We start from the raw sequence: 25,414 nt of genomic DNA, 5'->3' as shown, positions 1-25,414 counted from the left end.
ATGATTATTTATCTTTTAAAAACAAAAACAAATAAGTAGTTTATGCAGTTAAGAGCAATACGAAAATACACATCTTAAATCAGAACACCAGCAGCTAATATTATTACTATAACTGGAAGAGAAATATTCAACAACAAGACATTTATGAGATTTCAGAAATGTATATAAAAAAACTATCTAGTGAAAAAAGGAAAGATTTCAGTGAAATTAACTTTTTACTGAACAAAACATACTATGGAATTTCTGTAAAACAAGTATATCCATGCAAATTATAGTTAAATAACTCAAATACAAAAGGACTAACTAATATGGAATATTTATATTAGTAAACAATCTGACTACACATAAGTTTACTTTAAGGCTATTTTTATTGATAAACTTTATTCTAAACTCTTTTTTCTACGGGCGTTCAAAAAGTAAGTCAGACTCAAAGTAAGTCAAAAAACAATTTTTTTAAAAGTGTTCTACAATGCAATGTGACACAGATACATCACACTGTTTTTCTACAAAATCTTGCAGCCTCTGCAGACATTTTTCGGATTGTAGCACTAATCGTTCGATGTCCTGACGATCCGCATCTTGCTCCTGGACTCAGCTTAGAACAGCTGTTTGAACCTGGTGATCGTTGGAAAATTGTCTTTCGCCCAAATGTTTGAGTTTGATGAATACGTGAAAATCCCAGGGCGCCGAATCGGGACTGTACCATAGATGCTGCCTAACCCTCCTTCCAAAACTGCAAAGAAAACGCCGTGTTGTGCTTGAATTGTGAGGTCTTGCATAGTCGTGCAAGATGACCACGCCTTTGCTTATCTTTCCACGTCGCTTATTTTTCACAGATTAAGACGTTTTGCCCACGAAAAACGTACTATTTGTTGGAGCAAGTTTCTAGCTGCCGTGCCATTTTTTTCTCGTACTATGTGATAACAAATCAAACTCTCCGAATGAAATTGCTACGGTTAAAAGCCGTGGAACGGTTAAAAACCGTGGAACTCAAGCCGTGGTCTGCACAAGTTTCCCTCTTGTTACCGCATACTGTCATCCATGGGGAAGCAAGAGTAACTTATTTTTTGAATGCCCTAAATATTTATACTACATTTCGCTGAAAACAAAAAACAATATGCATGTTTAAAGTATAAATAATAAACCTCTGAAATTTTAAAATTTCCTTCTGCTATTATTATTTAACCAAAACAAAGATACTGAAAACAAAAGGTAATTTGTATATACAATAATCAAACAAGCATTTGCATAAATGCTGCATAAGCTTACTACTAATGGAAGTTTTTTTTTCTCATTACAAAATTTCAGAGAATTATCACAGGACAGATTTAACCTGAAGATAAAATAAAATTTAATGTACCTGATCGTTCCACGCAGAGATACAATAAATTGATTCATCCTCTTCTAATAAGCGTAAAGTTTGACTGAAGTAACTGAAAATAATAAAGAAGGAAGGCGCATAAATATCAATTCACAAATCATGGAAAACACTACATGCAAAAGCAAAAACATTTGCAAAGGAACTAGATTTGCATTGGAGATTAATAGACATAGCATGAACCAGTCTAGTCAGGTAAGGATGCGCAGATAAGCAAATTGCCAAATTATCGACAAATCGGCTGTTCATAATCGGCCTAATGATCATGATGGTATTTAATACCACACCGCAAACCATTTCCCCTTCTCAAAATTCATTCAATTTCTGTGAGCAAATTTTTTTTGTTACTGTTAGTAAAGTTACATTATGTTAACTAAACATGAAAATTCAAACATTTAGTTAGTTGCCTGTATTCAACAGACACTTTTAACTTAGTAGCTACTTTTTTGTTATTAGTAACCATTTAATCCAAGGTTTTTATTCTTTATGAAAATTATAAGGTAATCTTAAAGCACCAAGCTAAAGGTAGGGCATAGAGCATGAAGAATGTTTGACCTATGAAGCATGTTGCAACCTTGAAAATATAAGCATGTTTATTAAAAACAAAATTAACATTTCTTTAACTAGAAAATTGTAAAAAAAAAAAGAAGAAAAACATAAAGCACGTACACCAAATTTTTTGCTCGAAGCATAAGAGAAATAATGAAATCAAGTTAAGGATTATTTAGTCTAGGAGGAAATACAGTAAAACCCCGACCTAACGGCCACCTATGAAATGCTGTCAGTTTTTAATTCCTTGGCAGTAAGGTATTGAGCCTAATGTATGAGAAACCCTTCTCGTACAGACAACCTCAAATACAGACGCAGACACTATTTTCGAAGCCATTGACAAGGATCTTTCCTTTTTTGCGTACAACTGAATTCAGTAATGAAAAAATTAATTTCCAGAATTAACTAATTAAACATTGGAAAACTTGTTTATAAGGTTGATGATTCATTTATAAAAAAAGTTGATGAAACTCACTTGTTTTATCGAGTTCGGCAGGATAAAACCCTACATAAACGGACAAAAAACTGCTCTGGTGGTAAATTTTCTAGAGACATTTAATTTTTTTTCCCTTCCAAAGTACCATGGATGGTACGAAATTGAAGAATGTTGTCAAAATTGAAGCCTGTAAAGCAGTCAGACTCCAATCCTTTAGAGGTCTGGATTTAAAGCATTTATACGTTGACTGGTATTCAAACTAAACAGCCTGGATGAATGACAACTAGTGAACCAGTATCATGACAGACAGGCTTGTGATTTTGGATAAAATTTTGGCTGGAGAAAAGGGGCATGATGTTTTCTTTATGGATAAATGCGACTCTATTTCAAACAAATTTGTAAACAATATAGGAAGTATCTTCTTGTTAGTCGAAATTGATGATGGATGCCAAAATTAAGTCTTCATATTTCATCTGATTGCTAGATTTAATGCAATAAGCATAATGCAATGCTAAAACTAGTAGCGAATTGCTCAACACTATTGATGCTTTGAATGTGATCAGCTGTGTGAAGTATGTTTGGAGCAAGGTTAAAACTGAAACAATGGCAAGTTGCTTTCATTGTGTTCAATTTAAAAAAAAAAAAAAAAAACATATGTTACAGTAGAAAATTTTGTGACAATGATGAATCCAAAAGTTTGCAGTCTTTCGTGCATCCATTAAGATTTAGAAACGCAACTTGATGTAATGAAATCCGATAAAATAGCACTGATAATTATAAATATACAGTTGGACCCCGATTCAATGAATTCATCGCGGCCGAAACTTTTGTACGTTAAATCGGGGTTATTCGCAATATTGGGGTGTGAAATTTTTTTGAAAAATGTGCCTTATCTAAAAGCCCTAATAATTAACTGCGCAAAAATATCCATAATTACAAAGTGTACACTTTTTATTTAGCATTTGGTGACTTATTACACACTAGTTAATTTGAAAATTTAAAGTACTGTGTAAATAGATGTTTGACAATTTTCTTGATACTTGACTCGAAATAGTTTACTTGCGACTTTATGGAGAAGAGAAAACTGCTGGGTAATTTTTAGCCTTTGAGCCTGCTGCATGAGATATGTTATTACAGTTTCCAGGCCTGTAAAGCATTTGAAAAAGTAAGTTTTAATGGAAGTTTCACCATCGCTTTCTGCATCAAAATCACAATTCAAAGGTTGATTCCCTTGCCCATCAAAAATTGCTGATTCCAAGAAAAGTCTTTTTCTGCTTCGGACACTATGGATAATATCATTTAGAAAATAATATTTCCTAATTCAAATTAATCACTTTTTTTTTTGGCTGTTAAAATAGTTTGTTAATTTGGGGTTTAATATTTGGTAAATAGTGGTTTTAACCTTTATTTTGGTCAGGGAAAAAGAAAAATTTGCTATATCGCGAAATTCGTTAAATAGAGGTTTGTTAAATCGGAGTCCAACTGTATTTAAAAAAGTAGTAAATTAAAAAGTTTTGCAGATATGAAATATATATTATTAATACACTTAAGTTGAGAGTAAAAAATGAATACAACAAAATAAAATTGTACCTCTACTGTGGACAACCCTCTGTTATGGAGAAAAATGTTTGTCCTGTTAGTGTCCGCTTTAGAGGGGATTTACTGTATATACAAACCTGCATGAAATAATTTATGTCCTAACAATCCTGAAGGAATATAAATAAATACCTTTGTGCTGAAAAGTAAGTTAAGAAATAACAACGTCAAAAAGCACAAATTACAGATTACTGCAGATACGTGTTTCAATATTACAAGGAATGCCTTTTTCAATGCAAAAAGTAATGAGCTTATGGATGAAAAGACATCGGACAAATTTTTTGCTTTTGTCCGATACTTTTTGCAATGAAAAAGGCGTTCCTTGTAACACCGAAACATGTGTCTGCAGTAATCTGTAATTTGCGCTTTTTGACATTGTTATTTCATACTTAAATCCTGAAAGAGTTCTAAATAAATTCAGAACATTCATGAAAACTGAAATATTTACCTAAAAAAGTCAGGGGAAACATCCAAGTCTTCTTCAATGATAATAGCATACTTTGCATCCTATAAGATAAAAAACAAAAAGTACAACATAAAATATTATTCAATAAATTTTTGGCCAAAAGCTGGGGAACAGTACCCAGTTTTTGATTTAACAAAATCAAGTTCTGTAGTTTAATTTTGAGTGCTGAAAGCATCTATGAAATTTTTTTCCGTGGATAAAATATTTTTAGAGATGAATAAATAAAGAAATAAAATCAATGCATTGTTCTGGAAGGCAAAAAACAATATTGCATTTGATTTTAAGATAGTACTCTGTTGAATGCTTTCAATACAGTTCCCAACTAATTTGAGTTTTTTTTTTCATATTACAATTAATCATTTTGTTGAATTAGTAGTAGCTTGCAGTACCTATATTTCCAAAAATTCTACATTACATACTCACTCACTCATACGACAAATTACTATGTTTAACACAAAAAATTAAATACAAATTTCATGCATTTTTGATGTATTACAGCAATTAGTAAAGCACTTTTACTTCAAGATCTTTAAAAAACAAAATTATTTTTAGGTTCTTGGTTTAAAAAGTAGCATCATAGATTAACAGCAAAGAACTGCCCAATGCGGAATACACTGTTTGTTATTACAGTATACCTAGGTAATCACTAATTTTGTTTTACAAAAATAATTGAATATAATTTGAGTGACTAATTAGCTCTGAAAGACTGATTCAACTGTCTAATGTAATATTAACTTACATTACAAATTCACAGCACCCTAAACAAATAATTAGTAAATAGTAATGCATTTTAATAAATAATGAAAGTTTGAAAAAAAGCTTTATTATTGTAATTTAAATACAAGAGTATATCATTGTGTGGCATTATGATTCAAAGGTATAATATAGTAGAACATCAACTATCAGAATACTGATTAACCAAAAGATGGGTCACTCAAAAAAGTCTTCAGTTGACAATTCAAATTATACATCCAGCAGAAGTTTTATGAATTAGGTTACTAAATGTCCATGTCATTTGTGGGATGTGAGACACTAAATATATACAGTTGTATGCTTGTTTTTTTTATTATTTCTTTGTTTCATATAGCTTCTATGACACACATACGGTGTACTTTATTTATTGAAAAAGATCAGTTATCAGAAATCTAATCATCCCCATTTGTTTCAAACAATTGATATTTTACTGCAGTGTTCCTTCAAACTATGTTCTGCAGAAACTTAAGGTTCACAAATCGCATTGCTGAGAACTCTGTGAGTTGAAATTAAAACTAAATAATAATTATAAGCAAATAAATAAATAAAAAAAATAAGTAAATAAATAAATTAAAAAAATAAATAAAATAAATAAATAAAAAAATAATCAAGCCCACACATTAGTTTACTAATGTTAATTAAAAATGTAAAAGAACAAATATGAATTATGACAGTAAATAATGTCAACAAGGCTATTTGACTGTCAATGTAAAATTTATTTCCCACATTTTACAGAAAGTTTGGAGAGTAAATAACTCTACTTGAGCAAATTAATTTCCTCCACAGGCTTTTTTGTTTTTCATTTTTATTTAAAAATTTTATGAGATACTTCTTTTTTCATTTTTTCAGCCAGACATTCAAATTCTGGCGCTAATGGGAAAAAAAAAGAATTTACTCCAAGGATCATCAAACAAGCAATCTTTGTTCTGAAACATAGGGAAAAAAGTAATGTTTCGGGGAAAAATAAAACATTGTTTTAAATTATGAAAAATAATCAGTTAAGTTTCAAATATTATGGTATGGACTTACAGGAAATAGGTTGAATGTTGCAGTAAGACTAGCTTTGTAGTGTTGTGATATTCTTGCATTCTTGGCACCAATTGGAGTATGCTGTAAAAAAATAAAAGCTCTAAATGAACATTGTTGCATTCAAATTGAATCAACATAAGCAGATCTTGAAACTTAGCACAAAAGCAATCAACTCCATGAATAGTTGCTATAGGACTTTTACAGACAATGGCGAATGAATGTATTTGAAAACTTATCAATCATTAAATCTCAAAAAAAAAAAAAAAACCCTTCAGAAATTTTGTTAACCACAAGTATTTAAATCAAAGCTACAATCATTTAGTAGCAAATTACTCAGTGATTACTCCCCACTTCTCCAAATGTTGCCAGTACTTTTAGTTTTTTTTTCAGACATAAAATACTTTTCATTTATCAATCAAATAAAGGTGTCCGATAATATGAAATTAATTTTTTTGCACAAAGCCATTTTGAAAATTGTCCTATTCTCAAAATTTCCAGTATTCTCAAACGATTAATTTTGTTTAGAAATATCACCTATGATGAGACACCGGATAGTAAAAACTTTAAGTAGCTCATTTCAGTGCCACTTTTTTCCATAAATACCAAAAAAGAGCATATAATTCAACCTTATTTATCAAGTTATACTGTATACATATCTAATTCTACTGACCTCTAATTTTCAATAAGAATAAAACATCTATGATTCAACTTATGCCAATCATTTAAATTTTGTAAACATTCTAGTAAAATTACTTATCTTTGAGCAGAAATTGTAGAAAAAAAAGTTAAAATACAGTTTGTCAACATGCTCTTTTATAATTTTTATCATTTTCCCTCTCAAGGCAGTACCTTACAAACTTTTGTGTCAAAAGTTAAACAAGCTATTCTCAGAATCTTAAGACAAAGATATTGAAACACTCTGATACCATATGATAAAAGTTTTAATAGCTAAAAAGTTAGGTCTAAAACTAATATACATTCAAAAATTACATTAACGTTTGAAGAACTCTTTGAGCAAAAGCTGTAACTTAGAGAAACCTGTAAGTGCCACTAAAAGAGCAAAATGACGCTGTTCTCATTTATTAGTTATTTCTTTCTTTTTGGTAAGACTAAGGCCATGTCCATGTAGCTTTAAAATTTTTTGTTGAACTTTTAAGCTTTCTTTGCAACAAATATTTACACATTTCAACACGAAAAGATTTCATAAAATTATTTTCCTTCTTGGATTAGAGACAAATAAGCAAAAAAATACACTCTAAATTTATGCATAATTAGACACATTTTTCCTTCTTCTGAATGAACAATGCTTTTTATTACATATCCTACCATTTTGCTCAAAAACCGCATTAAATAATTATGGCTTCAAGATTTAAACTATTAACATAAGCAAAAGGTAGCGTGAGAAAATCACTCTGAAAAATAAATTAACTCTTTTGAAAAAAATCTTGAAATACAGCTATTGGTGGAAAGGTCTAAATTAATACATACTACTAAAATAAAAGATAATCAGAATTTGAAACATGCTATTAACATATGCATAACAAATTGAGTAAATTTCCCAAACTAATTTTTCTTAAAGTGTTAGGAAACTTTATTAAAGATTATACAAATTGTGTGTATAGCAGCCACCAATAAAAGTTGAAAATTGGGAAACTTATGTGTAAAATTAGGGAAACTAGCATGAATGAATTTAACTTCAAAATTTTGAGGGTAAAAGGGATTTTAAATGTATAAGTAGGGATTTCTTAAATTTTGCCTGCAAAGGACCTGAAATTGAGATTGCATGCTAGAAAATCTGGCAGGACCTAAAAGTTGGAAATTAGGATTTTCAAAGCTCTGGATTTCAAAAACAACTTTTTGAAGATAAAAAAGCTACAGCTTTTAGGCTTAAAAAAATGTTTCAAGTTGGGAACAAGTTTGTTTTATCTTATAAGTGATGATAAATGTTCCTTTTGCGGCAGCCATTTTCTGGCAAATAAAAACTTTTAAAAGAAGGAAAATGAAATAAAAATGTTTCAAACATGGTTGGAAATACACTTTTCATACACATGTATGAAAAGGTTTCATTTTTGCATTTGTGATTGTTTCACTGCTGGATTTTCCCCAACATTTTTAATCATCGAAAAATTTCCTTTTCAGGGAATTTTGTTGTTTTGATAAAAAATTGGAAGACAAAATCAAAGAGTTCGGGACTAAGCATCGTAATTTGGGAGTTTCATGAACGAATTAGGAGAGATGGCAGACATGATATAGCAACAAAGATGAACAAACAAGTAAACTAAAGGTACCACTTATTTTCCTAAAAGCAGCATTTAACCTATTGATATAACAATGATTTTCAGGCAATCTTTTTTAAATCTTAAACAATTGTTGTTTGTCATTGATTATTATAATTATTTGTATCCGTTCTATACATTGGTTACAAAATACAGTAAAACCCCTCCTAATGGACACCCCTCTTATGCGGACAATTTTAAATTCCCTGATTCCAAGGCAAATAACATTATTAAACCCGTCTTGCGGACACCCCTCTATTGCGGAGAAAAAATTTGTCCCATTAGTGTCCGCATTAAAGGGGTTTTACCATATCACAAATGAAACGTGTTTGAATTGAAAAAAAAAAATGTTCTTATACAATTGAAAACATATCTATTGTCCTAAATTATTCAAAGTACCTGAATTCCCCGCAAACCAAACAACTTGGTCACTTCCAAGGGTTCCTGCAAAAGAGAAAACAAGACAATTTTTTTAATTAAACAGAACAAGTTGATACTACATTAACAATATCATAGGATGTAAAATAATGCACTAATTGATAGGAATTATGTACTTTAAATATTTGTCAATTTTTAATGTAAAGAAAGTGTCTTAGTGTGTTACAATAAATTCTAAGAAAGTAAAATTGGTCTTTGTAAAGTACGTTTTACAATATTAATCAATATTTTAGATGTTTGACAGGAAAATAAATTAATGAGCTTACACCCAATTAAAATACAATTATAAAATAAGACTGCTGAACTCTTATTGGAGAAAAATTTCACTGATGTTAACAGAACTATTACTCAAAATAGTCATAATTAACTATATTCAGACTTATTATCATTAGACCACTGCATTTTATACAAACTTCTACTTTTGTAAAAGTTGTAGTTATGATTACATTTCAAACTATACAATTTTAATCATTATATTATGTACAGGAAAATAACATACTTTTCTTCCCTCTGCTTTGTTGAAATGATAATGTACAGCTATAACAGCTTGATTTCATAAATTTTATTTTGAAATTTTAATGCATTTAATTCTAATTTATAAACTAGTATGTTAATCCTCAAAGAACTTAATAAATGTAAAAATTATAATTCTTTAAAAAGGGCTCCCAAACTGGGTGCTGAGGGACCCTGAGGTGCCATAGAGAGAGGCCAGGGGTGTCGCTAAGTGTCCACAGTATCAATATATATACATGAAAGATTGACTAGGGTAATGTGAGAAGAGAGAATTCTAATTCTTCAAAGGGTGCCCTAATCGCAAAAGTCTGGAAACCCCTGGTTTAAAATTAATTTTTGCTAATTTATATCAACATAGATAAAAAGTGTAAAACAGCTTTCTGAATAACAAAATGCTTCATTTAGTGAGTATGTTTGATAACGTGTCCAGACAGCAAATGAAAAACCTAGACACACATGTTTGCTTATTTTTGATAATCAGTTACAATATTATTGAACATTGGAGATGAATGCTGTATAATATTTACAATGAAATGTAAGAAGAGCTGAAACTTTAACAAAATTTCTAAAAATATAGGGAGAGGGAAGAAAAAAAAAACTGACCATACCTTGTTTTCATTGTTTGTGATAAAGATAAAAAATAGACAACTGTTTTAAAAGAATAACACTACAATGACTTTCACACACGTATTTTTTATTTTAGAATTTTACTAACTTACCTCAAAATATCCATCTATGAACACAGTTATCATTTCAGGGTTACAACCATGAGCAGACAAAAGAGATCGTAGCATCCTTTCGGGGAAGGGAAAGAAATTAAACTCACAATATAAAAAATAAGTTAACGAGTCATACATAAATTGCAAGAAAACAAATAATATAAGGACGCAAATTTATGACCAGCTGATTTTTCATTTTATGTCTTCAGGATTTATGCCTTTTTAAAAGCTGCAAATTTTTATGTTGCCAGCTTGAATTTATGGGATATTTCAACAGTTGAGACTACTGCAGCCTCTCCCAATCAGGATTCCTCAGAATCCTAGAATTCCGCAAAGCACTGTTAAGGATTCTGCGAGAAATCAGGAAATAACACATACTTCACAAACGGGAAACCAATTTTTTTCCTCAATTTGGTACTGCATTGGGTAATGGCAGTAGGACTGAGTTCTCATACAGCTTGTTCTCTAGCATACCAAAAAATTTGCCGTTTTAAATGAGTCAATAGGGACTAACAAAACAAGTTTCAGCACAAAGTAATAAGCTTTCAAGAAACAGGAATTGCTATAAATTTATTATGAGTTTAAGAATGATGGTGAATAAGCAACTTCACATAAAGCAGGAAGGGTTACTTTGTAATAGAGTATTGTGAAATGCAAAATAAAAACTGGATCGTTGAATAAATTTGAATAAATTTTAATTAAGTACTTCTTTACAGTGGCAGCGATTGGGGCAAAAGGTGGGAGGGGGGGGGAGAAGACAACTAAAAGCCATAAGGCTTTTAGGGGCAGCAAAAAATGAAAAAAGGAAAAAAAGTACAAAATTTCGATGCTTGCCGATTTTGAGAGTATTGAAGCAGATAAGTGAAAATTGATGAAAGTCTAGCAACTTAACTCTAGTTTTTCTTCAGATTTTGTACACAATTTTGATTAAACAAGTATGGCTTGTTTAAGTAAAACATTTGATTTATTATTATGGAAACAATGAATACATAAACTAAAAGTTATTGCCTATGCTAAATAATGTGTGGTAAACTTATATACAAACTAAAACAAATAATTATGTTCTGAAAATTTTGACATCTCTGTTTTTTTTTTTTTAAATAATTTCTAGTTTTACTTCATAACTTGAAAATTAAAATAAATAAATTGATCATAAAAAGTGTGTGTGGGAGGGGGGGGAGTTGTGCTAACTCCCCCTAAATTGCTGCCGCTGCTTCTTTATTATGAAATTATGAATGATAATAATGAAAAGGACAAAAAAACAATCTGTAAAAAAACAACTTTTCAAAATAAAACTTTTGGTGAAGACAGAAATCAATGCTCTGGAACACAGTAGTTACTATGTAACTTTGCTTTGTTTATAATGCTGTTTAAGGCTTAGTGTTTGCTCTGAATTTTTTGCATTTAATGGTGAGTAGTGAAAATCTTAAGTAACTCTTTTGAATTTGGAAGTATTTTTGTATTTCCGCATATTAGGACAATAATAATCACATTGTTGGTTTATTCATATTGATTCAGTGAACTGCTTGTATTAACCTACTGAAGGTCGTGAGTCATGAGTAAAATGAGTGAAATTCATCCCCATGATTTTTTTTTTTTTTTTTTTGAGTAACCTGCCATGTAAGTCAAGTTCCCTACTTTATATCAATGCCTAGCTATGACCTTGTTCGGACGGTTTAACAATAAACATTTTGCATCAGAAAAATATGCGTAAAACGCTTTTGAAACGTGCTCACTATGGCGTGATACGGCGTGCAAAACCATCGGAGAATTAAATCAATTCTATGTAGATAGGCAGAATTTTAAGAATTTTTCTCTTATCATTTTAAATCAAGCTTGTGTGTGTGTGTTATTTTTAATTTCAGAATTTTTTGAGAAATAAATAAAATTGACAGATACCTATATAAATAATGAGGCCTGTTGCTGGCAATGATGGCAACTGGGACATCTCTCACCCTATTATTTTGAATCTATACAAAAACATAAAATAACAAATAAATTTAACTGGTAAAATTAAGGAATAAAAATTATAATACTGGCTAATTCTAACCATCCAATGTACATTTATACACTAAAATCGTGTTTTTTTTTTCTTTTTTTGAAACAAACAATTTGCATTCAAAAACAAGAACATATGTATTCTTATACAACAACAATATCAACATTTCAAAATTGTACAAGAAATGCAAAAGTAGTTTAAATTAGAACTAATAAATTCTCCATGTTGATAATTATTGGTCTAAGAAACAAATATTTAAGATAAGGAGAACTCATTTTAAAGAGAAACTGCTACAAGAAATAATAATGCTGCAGAGGATACAAGACTGCTGCAAGATAAAATAACATAGAGCCACAAAGCAAAACTTTTGTACAATTTTTTGAGAAAATAAAAACTTTAAATAGCTGTTGATGAATATCACTTTTAAAAAGAAATTTCATTACAACATTACTCTTTTAAAATTTAATATTTTAAAAGTAACAAAGAATAAAATTTTCATTTGCTAGCAACAGTGATACATGGCCAACGAGGTATTTTATTTAATTGTCAGACAGCTAGTGCAGCCAGGATAGGCACAGAAGTGGTTCCCTCAGCTGAGCTCAAAAGGAGAAATTGATTATTAAATTTTTGGGTAAATAACCTATTCTTTACTTGATACCGGTACCACTTTTTTCAAAAGACTTGCTCTCATCTGACTTCAAAACATGGATTTAAGTAAACTAAATTAAAGAACCACCTGATAACAATAACTCAATTTTATTAGGAACTGCAGATGACTTAAGGAGGCAGATTGGCAAGGTATTATTTTCCGACCTGATTTAGGTCACAAATGAAGTACTTCAATAGGAAAAAAGAAAGAAAGGAGGAAAATATAATACACACACACACACACACACGTGCGCATCAAGAATAAGATGAACAATAAAGTAAGAAATAACGTCAAAAAGCATCAATTACTGCAGATACGTGTTTCGGCATTACAAGGAACGCATTTTTCAATGCAAAAAAGTGAGCTTATGGATGAAAAGACATCGGACAAAAGATATATAAGCTTATGGATGAAAAGACATTGGACAAAAGATATATAAGCTCATTTTTTTGCATTGAAAAAAGTGTTCCTTGTAACGTTGAAACACATGCCTGCAGTAATCTGCAATTTGTGCTTTTTGATGTTGTTTTTTCTTACTTTACTGTTCAGCACAAAGTGATTTGTTTATCTTAAGATGAACAATAGTTTAATATCCAGTTTCAAGCCCATATGTAGGAGCCTGAACTTTAACTTTCAAAAAAAAGTTCAAGACTTTATGGCAAAATTGGTTTTCTGGCTAATTAATGCATTTTAAAAGTATTCTTACATCTTTTGGAGAAAATGAAAGAGGAGCTGGATCTACGCAGCTACAAACGCTTCCATAGCCTTCAATGTGGTTACAAAAGCCCCTACGTCGAGTGTTCTCTTCATTGTCTGCCCAGTCACACTCGCTTTCTACAAAAAAGTGAACACATTGATTGAAATGACGAAGAATCAAAAGAAAGCATTACACTATACATATGATAAAAACATCTTAAAAATGAACATTTATTTTACCAAGCTCAACATATCGTCGACTCAGAGCAACAGTAAGACATCTAATCCCAGAAAAACAGTATGATATCCTACTGCTGCTCTCAGGCGACGATATTTCCCTAACATGCAAATTAATACATACGATGGAAGCTAAGTAACAACTTAAAATGTGTATAGTGAGCATATGCCGATGCATTAATCAGTTTTTAACATTTTGCATTACAGACAGTTTCTCATGTATTGCAAGTATTAAAGGAGTATTTAACATTTACATGTTCAGACCACAGCATATTTTTCAAGTACAAAACTTATAACTTACTAACCTAAGTTTTGAAGTGAGAGATTTATCTTGTATGGGAATGATATACTTAAGTTTTCATACACCCACATAGTCTGACACCATACAATTTGATTCTTTAATATCAATTATTAAAGCAATAATTGTGACTTGAAAAAAGAACATATTGCTCAGTAATTTGTTTTTTTTTTTCATATCAATAAAACTTTAATGGAAGTGAGAATTAGTATAGTTAAAAATTTACAGGATGACTGAAAAAGGATATTGAAGTTGTATTTTTTCTAAATAACTAACAGAATTCGATTAAACTGAAACACAAAATTTTCTCTATGCTTTAGTTCGAAATTTCATACATAAGCATACAACATGATTAAAACGGATAGAATTTTTTCACTTTTTGCACTTTGTTTACTTTGTGAACAGATAACCAACAAAGAACAGCTCATTCAAAAAATCAAAATTTTGCATCAAACACAAATATAACTTTCTTCCATTCCATATGATAAAGTCAAACATGCTTAGCAAATCATTTCTATTTAATGTTCAGTGTGATTCCATATTTTGTACAGTAATGTTTTAACAAGAAATGGGGTTGGGGGGAGGGGGAATCAAAATTTTGGAGCTGTATAAAAAACTGATTAATTTCACTTAATATTTAATATGCCAATGGTAATGAATGTAATTGGTAGATGAGCAATTGGATGAAATTGAAAAGATATCAATGAATATAGATTTAATACACAAGAGAAAATAAAATGGGGGGGGGGGGGGGTATTCTTTTAATTTTTTCATAACTATTTATACATGAGAAAAAAAATAATATTCTGTTTTCAAATGAAAATGGAATATTCAACAGCAGAAGCTTAGAAGCATTCATAAAATATACCATATCCCACACCAGAGCGGAAATTGCTTTTGATTTCCTTTTGCATCTACAGAGAATTAACAGCCCTTGAAAGAAAATAATAGCAGAACTGCACAGAAAAGCGAAAAACAGCAAGCTGAAAAGCATAATACTTCATTAATATATATGTAATCACTTTTTTTATTCCAACACATGTAAATGAGGCCATAGTTCAAGAAAATGTTAAAAGTGAGGTTACAATAAAGCTATTTAGCATAGCAAAACTCACCTAAAATTAGTTACATGACCAAAGAAAATACAGCATATGAAAGTGTTCAAATAAACCGTTATTGATCTATATATAACTTATAATAACCCATAGCAGAAATGGTTTGTTTGATGCAAATATACATACAGACAGACACAAAATCTTATTGAATTACAATAGCTTAGGAAGAGAATATTTAAAATGATATAATGTGGGCACAAATTATGTTCCCAGACATACTTGCAAAGCGAAAAGTCTCCAGATGACAAAAACCAGCATCTGTCATGGTATAGGCAGCTGTGACCACAACTGGCAAAACCTCTTTGCATTTTGCTGATCCTGGTATAAAAATCGACCAAGATTATTATAATCAGAAGCATTTTACAGAAGTATTACCCTCATTACTTCCATGAGCTTGGCAATGCTATGGAGAAAGCAATGGAAATGCCAAAGATATTGTCCATCAGTCCAAACGAAAAAAGCTATCTGGGATTCAAGTACAACCAATCAATATGTCAAATATGAGCTATTCAAAGGAATGGTTTTTCAACTTGCTTCATTTAGCCTACTAGTTTCAATCTAGTTCAGGGACATATGACTCGACCACTTGGAAATAAAATCAGAGTTAGCTCCATGAACTCTGTAAAACATTTTTAACAGCAGCAAAGTAAAAATTACTTGATACGATACCTAATGGCATTGAAAATTAAGTTTCAATTTATATAAATATTGTTTCAAAGCACACATTAAACAAAAGTAAAAACAAATTTCAGCTCCTTGCTACACAAATGGACAAATAATTGTTTGATAAATTATTTGTTCAACACTTTTTCAGTCATCCTGTAGGAAAGTTTTCAAATGCAGATAAAAGTAAAATAACTAAAACCACGGTCAAACTCGCAAAAATTCATAAATGATTTAATACTACTAAAATATTAAAATTTATTTACATGATGTGAAATACTTGTATTGAATTGAAATTATAGAGAAAGGAAATTCTAAAAATTCAGGTGCTAGACAAGCCAAAGAAAAAGAAGTTTGCACCTTTTATTGTTTATTTCAAATGCATAGAGCTCGTAAATTACTCACATGAATAGTATTAATTTTCCGCATGCTAGAATCTAGAAACATAAAGTACATAAACAGTATATGCAATCATAACACATAATTTGTTGTATTGAGTTAAAAAAACTCAATACAACAAATTATGTGTTTTTGAATAACTGCAGCTATATCTAGCTTAACAAACAAATGAATATCCTGTGCAATTGTTAAAATAGATGAGAATGCATTCTTGCTAAAGTTCACTTTCGAAGAAACCAAATTCTGAATGAAAAAACGGAAAAGAAACTGAAGAAACTTGATTTATTCAATTGTGTATAAGAAATTCACATTTCTCGCAAGAGTAACTATAAACAAAAAAGTTTACCTTCCACAGGAACTAAAGGAACTTCAACTCTCAACAAAACAGGTGCTCCCCAACTGTTAAATTCAGGACTTTTACTGTAATTTTCACCATATAGTTTTCCTAAAAACAAATTAAGTTAACAATGTTTGATAAATTCTGAAAATATAACACTACTTTCAATTATAAAGCATACCAAACTTCAAAACTTAAAATAAATGTTTAAAAACTATGTGTGGCTTAAAACTTTCAAAAACCAACTCCTCCATAAGAAAAAAAAAGATTTCAATTAAATAAACATTGAATCAAATACAATTACATGAGCACCATTGGCGAACACCACATGAGTGCAGTGCAAAAAGACATCTCCTTCCATACAACCAAGCCATAAATATTGTAACATCTTTTGCCAAACAGGACTAGGGAAAATTCAAAGACAGAAATAGATTTGTATAATCAACTTATAACATTATTCATTACCTTGAATATTAATTCTAAAATAAGGATTTACCAAACGTAAATTATTTTCTGCATATCTAGTTTGTGAGAAATCATGTGGCAACTTAGAATAATGAATATGACTTTACCTCCCTTTTGAGTTGCCATGGCCCACATATCTCTCCAGCCAATAACATGGGCCTTTTTGCTGCCTAACCGCTTCAATAATTCCCTAGCAGGTTGCTTCATCTGGAACGTCCCTTCATCCTGAAGGAGGAAAGCAATAAAGAATAAATACACACATTATATAGATAAATAGATGGAAATGCATACACAAACTAGTAATTTTTTCATTCTCATTAAAGATAAGTAATAAACTGAGTCATAAACTCAAAAGACTTGCAATTTTTCATTCTAAGAGGAAATAAAACAGATATAAAGCCAGACCAGCAAGTGTCAAATATAAAGAAGCAGAAATTTTATACTTGAAAAAATGTGAATAAGAGTACAATTCAAAAATGAGCATTTCCATAGTGTATCCCTCTTTGCATTGTAAAGTAGTAAATTTCCATAAACCATACAGAAAATATAAAATGCTGTGAAGTTTGAAAGAAAAAAAAAAGTCTCAGAAAGATTGCTCACTCCACTCCCCTTCCATTGCATTTGCACTGAAATGTGAATTTGCAGGAATGGAATTTTTCTGTTTCATTTTGCTATTATTTTGTTATCATCACTGGGAAACGTTTTTTACTGTTAAGTTAGATGAATTTTCATGCAAATTAAATATTTAAAAAAAAAATTCTTGTTTAACTTTTAAATGACACAATATCAAAACATTTTATGCAAGAACATAAAAAGTTGCACTTCTTTTAGAACATAGAATCATTTGCAAAATCTTAGAAAAAAGCTTAAGCTTTTCATTTTCTTCACATCTCATAGTTGTTAGACTATTTTAAAGTTATTTTAGGGTAAAATACAAAGAAAAAGAGCTCTATAAATACTTCATGAACAACTATTTATCAAAACCTTATTGCATTTTGATGACAATATTATCTGAATTAAGTTCTAAATTCCTACCAACAATAAATTTTAAATTGAATACAGTTGAACCCCACTACAGCGAACCCAGGATATAGCGATTCCCTGGTTGGAGCGAACCTTTTAAATGGTCCCAACTGAAATCTCATGTTGTTAATGTATTTTCAATGCTTGCAATCACTAAACACAAGAGAATCAACTATAGCGATCAAAAAATTTCTAATACTTTCAGCCTTCCATAGCATTTGCCCAATATATGTTCCTTACCAATTTTTCCATAGGCAAGCTCCATCTTCTGCAGTATTTATCCCCTTTTCACTTGTGATATACTTCACACTAACCATGACAAAATCAGGCAAGTCAAAAAAATTTTCTGCAGAGGATTAACTTAAACTTATCCTGAAATTGGAAGGCAGCGAAAACCTATTCTCGCTTTGCGAGATCTTTCCTTTGTAAACTTACCGTATGTAGTACCTGGTAGAATCTTGTAATACAGCAGACCCTTATTTTATGCGGGTTTATTTTACGTGGTTTTGATTGTACGAGGTTTAAGATTTGACACCTTTATTTTATTTTATTTTAGGTGGATGAGTTTCGGTTTTACGTGGATGTGGCAATGCAAACAGATAACATTTTCCCCTCTTTCAAAATCCAAACTTCTAAAGATTGTAGATTATGCGTAATAAATTGCGTTTTGGCATCCTAATAATCGGGCTTGGACCATTGGAGACATTTTATGCGATTGGAATCCAGATGTAAAGTTATTAAACTCACACAGTTCAGAGCTCACTGGAAGAAGAGTTTTTAGGAGTGACAAAGGAGGAAGAAACCAATGAGAATATCGGCATCGATGACACACAACCAAAATTTTCACATTGAAAATTTTGAGCCATTCCTAGACAACAGAAATAATCTTTCTGATTTGTTAGTGAAAGAAGATTCTATCATGGAAATGACACAAGTGGTAATGGATGCGTTAACGCTCTGCAAATAATTAGAGAAAAATTCTTAATGACTGCCAAAAAACTATCATTGCCAGCTCCTCCTTATAAACAGAACACGAAATTAATTTATGTTTTCTTTATGCATGTTGTGCATAAAAATCGATGTAAGTACACATTAAACTTATATAATTTGTCATCACTAGAATGAAGATTTTTTTTGATCTACAGAACCAAACCCCTATTTTAACACTACTATTGGTCTTAATTTACGCGTTTTCAATTTACGCTGCATTTTTGTAGAACGTAACCCCCGTGTAAAACGAGGATCTACTGTAGTTGACAGAAAAATTAGCAAAATGTACATAAAATCCAAAAGCTTGCAACTGAAAATAACATTTTTCTTCCTATAGTATGCATAAGTACAAAGATTCATTTCTACAGTTTGTTTGTTACTGCGTACAAAAGTTCAGGCTGATATTTTGTTCAGTTTTAGCCTAATCGCTAATAGAAATATCATGTAAGAAAGACACATTCATTATGAAAGTATCTTAGTAAAAGCGGAAATTTTATCAAAAATCGGATGAAACGAGCCCTCGGTTATTAGCCCAGTCAATGAAGGTAAAAAAATAGGTTTTGTTGCAACTAATTTAGGGAAAGCTGAATTTTTGCAGGATGTTAGCAGATAATGTATACACTAAAAAAATACAAAGTCCCGACCCCCAACCCTCTTGCTTTCTCCTCCATCACCCTCCGAAACATTGCAAGAGCAATACTATGATTATACGTTTTTCGTGTCGCAACTTATTAAGGGAAATCTGAGTTTTGGCAGCATGTTAGTAAATAAAGAAAACACTAAAAAAACACAAAGTCCCGACCCCTACCCCTCTTGCTTCCCCCCCTCTCCGAAACACTTAGACCATCAAGAGCAGTACTATGATTATTCGCTTTTCTTTTCGCAGCTAATTAAGAGAAAGCTGAATTTTTGCACGATGTTGATACATAAAGTGTACACTAAAACCTAGACAGTCCCGACCCCAACCCCTCTTGCTGCTCCCCCCTCTCCTTCCGAAACATTGCACACTGATCAGTTCAGTACTATGATTATACGCGTACAGCTTGAAAATTTATGATGTTATCAGGGTGTTCCTTTTTTTATTCCACTCCTAACAATATTTTAAACCAGTGTTGCCCAACCTAAGGGCCAGGTGCCGTATCCGGCCTGCGAAGCTGATCCGTGTTGTCCTTTGTTTTGTGAAATGTTACAACTCGAAGAGCACATTATGTTATCATAATGACAATTTGTAACATTGTCATAACAATTAATGACAATGTTCAGGGTTCATACACTTTTGGTTAAAAAAAGTTCCCTGACTTTTCCAGGTTTTCCAGGTTGTTTTTTTAGAAAATTCCAGGTTACTCGCTTCATTAAAAATTTAAGTTTAAATAGTAATATTTTCAAAATAATTAAAATTGTTTAAAGTAGCAATGCAGAAGAACTGAAACTTCTCCCCTTAGATTAAAAAAAAAAAAAAAAACTTACATTTTTTTCCTTTGTTTTCTCTGTCAAAATTTTAAGTTTTTTTTAAACATTTTGTTCAAAATTGTTTTAATTTGTTTACTATTTGTTGAAAACAGAGTACTTTCAACTTATTTTAGGGTTTTTTTTTGATGTCACGCGTAATATTATAGCGTTTTGCTGTAGTCCTGCAGCAACCTTTTAGCATCCGCTTTTGGTTTACAATACTTTTTATTTTCTTATAAGTAGTAGGGTGGAGCTTATTTGCACTGAAAAAATAAAGTTTTAATTTTTGTAGGTCTTACCCTCTTAATTTGTTCCTTTTGATGAAAAACCGCTAAATATGAAGTTTGAATGAAAAATTTTGATATTTAGAGGTAGCTCAATGAACTTGAAGTTTGTTACATAGAGAAAATTTCGACAAAAAGTGATAGTTACACATTTATTTACGTAGCACTTGTAAATCAATTGAGACATGAAAGAAGGTGGTTTCTGGGTTATAAAATGCACCTGGCATTGTTCTGGAAACAAGTTATTGTTTTGAAACAGTCCCAGATAAAGTCACTTTCCTGCTGTCAGGGTATATTCTGCAGTGTTTCTCGATGACTTGCAGCAGAAACAGCAACTGCCTTTCATCATATGTTATCAGTCCACTGAACTCCTGAATGAGTGACACTCCACGTTCAGCATGATCATTCACTACATTTAAAGCTTGAATAATTTTTTTGGCTTCTTTGTAGTCATCTCTTATTTCCCACGATGCTGGATCAACAGAAAAACAATCTACGGGCAGGTTTAATGCCTGGAACAGTGATATAGACTTTGCTGTTACAAAATCATCCAAATTTTTGTTCTCAAATGTTTGAAGATCAATCTTCCTCTGTTTAGAATTTTCTTTGGTTATATCACAGCACTGACCATTTTTATCTTGGTATATGCACTGACATGACTATCAAGAAAAGCCAACGAAACTAGTTCCTCTGTTAAATACCATAAATGGTTGGAAAACTTATTTGCAGCTGCTTTCGAGATATTTGTATGAATAGCCGAATATTCAATCAAAGACTTCATTAGTAACAGGTCATTGTATGGAGCACTTGCAGCTTCTGGTGCTGATATCCATGCTTTCATGTATACACATGCAATGAAAATGCATACAGCTGTTAATCCCTTCTCTTCTTTAGATGTAAGCTTGAATTGGGATCTAAACATCCAGATTTTGAGACTTTTATAAATACATTTCGACATCCAACGGTCGTGATGCATGGCTCCAAGCGGCATAAATTTAACACCTCTAACAGGGGCAGTTCCGAGGAAAATAAGCACAAGTTCAACTAATTCTTTATAATCACCTCTTAGTTGGTTATAAGACTCTTCCATGCATTTTTTTGCATAAGCAATTGTATCTTTTATATCCTTTATCAGTTCATCAACTACGTCAATTGAAATTCCAGTTTCGTACTGGTCGGTGTCAATGAAGCTCCAAAATTCCTTGAAACGTTTGAATAATGGAATTTCAGGAGAAGATGTGGCTCCCTTGCACACTTGAAACACTGAACCTATAATCAGTCCCAACACATGATGCCTGCACGCAAAAGGAACACATGCACCCGAGTTACTGCCAGTGTTTGAACTGGATGTGTCAAAACACATAGCATGTATGTTGTTTGATATTCCCCAGCTTTCAATAGCTTTAAATACTGCTGTAGCCTTTGCCTCACCTGTCCCAGATGGAAGCTTGGGAACTGCAAGTAGCTGGTGAATTCTTTTCCCAGTTACTAGTACAGGCAGGCGATCCACTTTATCTTTTGCAACGAATCAGGAATTTGCTGTCCCAATGGATAACTAGAGGGGCGTTAGGTTGAAACTTAGCCTTTATGTCTGCATATTTCTGAGCTTTTTCCTTCCTTCTTTGACAGCGAATTGAGTCCTTATTTAAAGAAAATTCATTGATATTGAATCCTAAGTTTTTTGCAGTTTCTGCTATGATATAGAAAGCCTTTCGGTCTGACACTTTTGTTCTGTCCAAAGCTGCAGGAAGTTGGGGAGTAACTATAGTTTTTCTCCCTCTCTTCCTTTTCTGTCTTTTTGATGCTTGTTCTGTGATATCCATTTTCTTACCTTCTTCCGTTGAGCTTAATTTGCTATCAGTTTCAGTATCAGTAGATGATTTAAGTTCCACTATAGAATCTTTTAATTCTTTAATTTTCTGTTGCTGTATTCGGACATTTGCTTTTGTTTCTCGTTCAAGAGCTTTTTTCTCTTTTATATCAAGCTTTTTATCAACTCCTAACATTGATCCACACCTACCTTTCTTCCTTTGGGCTATTAAAAAGTCTTTGTCTTCTTGTAAGACTGCTTTACCGTAAAACATCAGCATGAGCAACACCAAAAAGATCTTCTAGTTTAGAGAGAATAGTTGATTCCTTACCTTGCTGTGTTGATGAACATCAAGCTTTATTTTTCCTCAAAAGCTGCCATTCTTTATACAGCTTTTCAAGCTTCATTTGACAATTTTGGTTGTCTCACATAGGAATTCTAGCTTTTTGCCAAAACTTGGCAATTTCTGTGATGGTCAGAGTTGAAGCTTGTCTTACGGTTTTCTTCAATTCAAGATGATGATGCAAAAAATGTCCCAGAGCCATACGCAAGGATGGCAATTTTCCATCTTTTAATTCTGGAACTGACCCACCAAGAAGATACAAGTCATTTTTAGATCTTGTGGCTTTTACAGTCATTTTGCTTTCAAAACTGAAGCAAAAATAAAATACTGAAAACAAATACACATAATGGAAAAGTAAGCAATCTTTGCTTTTCGAAAAAAAAAAAAAGATCCCGCAATGTTAAAATTTTCACAGTTGTTGAGCTACCTCTAAATAATCTTTAAATGTGCTAATATATGGCCTGAATTTTTTTTTCATACAAAGGAACAAAATGAGAGGGTAAGAGGTTAATATTTTCATAGTTGAAAAATAAGCTCCACCCTAATAAGTAGGTTACACAAAACATATTGAGCAAAACGCAAAGCTAAATTTTAGTATAAATATGGTTAACTTGTTGCATCAATTGGCATACCATGTAATGCATAGTAACAAAAATCAACATCCGCCGATCATAGGCCAATGCCAATAATCTTTTTTTTTTTCACATATTAAAGGACGCTTACATTAAAATTTCAAATTTTCTTTTCCAGAAAGTATTAGTTAATTTTCAAAAATTCACAACTTTTTGCACATTTTAATGTTATTTTCAATGTTACTCATTGATATAAACATCCAATTCTGTTTCTGGAAGTTTAAGTCTATTTCCATTGTGCAAACGATCAAATATTGCGACAAAGTGAAAAATTTAAAATAATATGTAGATTTTTGGATTTGTAGTATAAAAGTAGTAATAAATAATTAATAATCCTTAAAAGGATACAATAAAAGCAAAATAGTCAGTATTTAGCACATAAGAGTCTAAATCAATTAAAACAAAAAAATGTTATAAAGATTAAATTTTGCATTTTTCCAGAAAATAATTACAAATTATCCGGAAAAAAAAGGCACAATTTGTGTTGTTTTCAATAGTTTGCATTGCAATTAACATCCAATGCCGTTTTCGGGAACTTAGGCACTTAAAAAGTCTTGTGTACTTCCATCTTGGGAATGACCAAATATGACGGCTATGCCCAAAAATAAGAAATAACTTTTTTAATTTGTCGCATGAAGACAATTAAACAATAATTAATCTTCATGAAACTACAATTCATTGAAAAGTTTTTATCACATTTGCGTCCGAGGCAGTGAGGATAAGATTAAGTTTTAAGAACAAAATTTTTTATTTCTCAAGAAAATTATTTTAAATAACAATAGAAAAACAATTTGTAGACCATTTTTTGTTATTTTCATCAGTTTTCAATTAAAGAAAACATCCAATTCTGCTTTGTTTTTAGAAACTTAGGCATTTTAGGATCGTATCTACATCTATCTTGTGAATGACCAAAGATGGCGACTGCGTTTCACACGTAGCTGAAATGATTTTCCGATCAAAAAAAAAAAAAAAAAAACTATTTTCCCCGATCGATCTTCCCATCTACAGGTTGTGCTTCCGAAGCAGTAAATTGTCTTCTCTCCTTTTGAGTTTGTACATAATTGCTGTTCACCTGATTTTTTTTCCCTTGGGAACTACTGAGAGCCAAAAATGGCGGCTGCTGAAGATTTTTTGGGTCGCCACTTTTTTCATTGCTTTAAAATTGTTACAATTTTTTTTAAATACATCGATAAAAATGAAGATTAGATCTCATAAAACCAAATTCCCTGGGAAAAAATTGGGGAAAAGAAAAATTTTGGGGACACATTTGGAAAATTCCCTGACATTTTTGACTATGTCATTTTCCATGATAATTCCAAGTTTTCCCGGAGCGTACGAACCCTGAACCGAATAGAATGTTGTGGCAACCCATCTAAAACTTTAGGCAGTAGAAAGAAATGCGTTCCCCTCACTGACTCCATGCAAGAAAATCTTCGATCTTTTGGCGCATTTTTCGTTGTGAAAAAAAAAAAAAAACGTTCATTTCTCGATCGCAGTTTTTAAGTGCCAGCGTCGGTTTAGATAAAAATTTACAATTTTTTTCGTGAAATCACAATAAAAACGAAGACTAGATCTCATGGTAGTTAATTCCTTGGGAAAAAAAAATGGAAAAAAAATTTTTGGAGGACAAAATTTGAAAACTCCCTGACTTTTCCCTGACATTTTTGACAGTGTCATTTTCCCTGACAATTCCCGGTTTTCCCGGAATTCCCGGAGCGTACGAACCCTGAATGTTACAAATTGTTAGCCAAGTATTTAGAAATTGGTTTCTGAAAACATTGTTCGGGACCGCTGTTATACACAAATTATGAAACATACACTTTTTATGTAGATAGCTCAGTTTTACCATTTTACCAACTTAATCATATGCTG

General features: G+C 31.5%; 1 protein-coding gene across 1 annotated transcript in view; it reads right to left on the bottom strand.

Annotated features, from left to right (window-relative positions):
* LOC129234177 (protein O-linked-mannose beta-1,2-N-acetylglucosaminyltransferase 1-like) overlaps window positions 1-25,414 on the bottom strand; it is a 128,606-nt gene that overhangs the window by 14,859 nt on the left and 88,333 nt on the right. Inside the window, exons 8-16 of the mRNA XM_054868089.1 lie at window positions 17,119-17,236; window positions 16,556-16,654; window positions 13,508-13,635; window positions 12,053-12,123; window positions 10,154-10,229; window positions 8,883-8,927; window positions 6,208-6,288; window positions 4,408-4,466; window positions 1,361-1,433 (exon numbers count right to left, since the gene is read on the bottom strand). Of these exons, the coding sequence (XP_054724064.1) occupies window positions 1,361-1,433; window positions 4,408-4,466; window positions 6,208-6,288; window positions 8,883-8,927; window positions 10,154-10,229; window positions 12,053-12,123; window positions 13,508-13,635; window positions 16,556-16,654; window positions 17,119-17,236 (750 nt within the window). The remainder of the gene's footprint in view (window positions 1-1,360; window positions 1,434-4,407; window positions 4,467-6,207; window positions 6,289-8,882; window positions 8,928-10,153; window positions 10,230-12,052; window positions 12,124-13,507; window positions 13,636-16,555; window positions 16,655-17,118; window positions 17,237-25,414) is intronic.

This window comes from Uloborus diversus, chromosome 1 (assembly GCF_026930045.1).
Source record: "Uloborus diversus isolate 005 chromosome 1, Udiv.v.3.1, whole genome shotgun sequence".
Taxonomy (NCBI): domain Eukaryota; kingdom Metazoa; phylum Arthropoda; class Arachnida; order Araneae; family Uloboridae; genus Uloborus; species Uloborus diversus.
The sequence above is the reverse complement of the archived record's forward strand: the minus strand, read 5'-3'. Positions and strand labels throughout refer to the sequence as shown.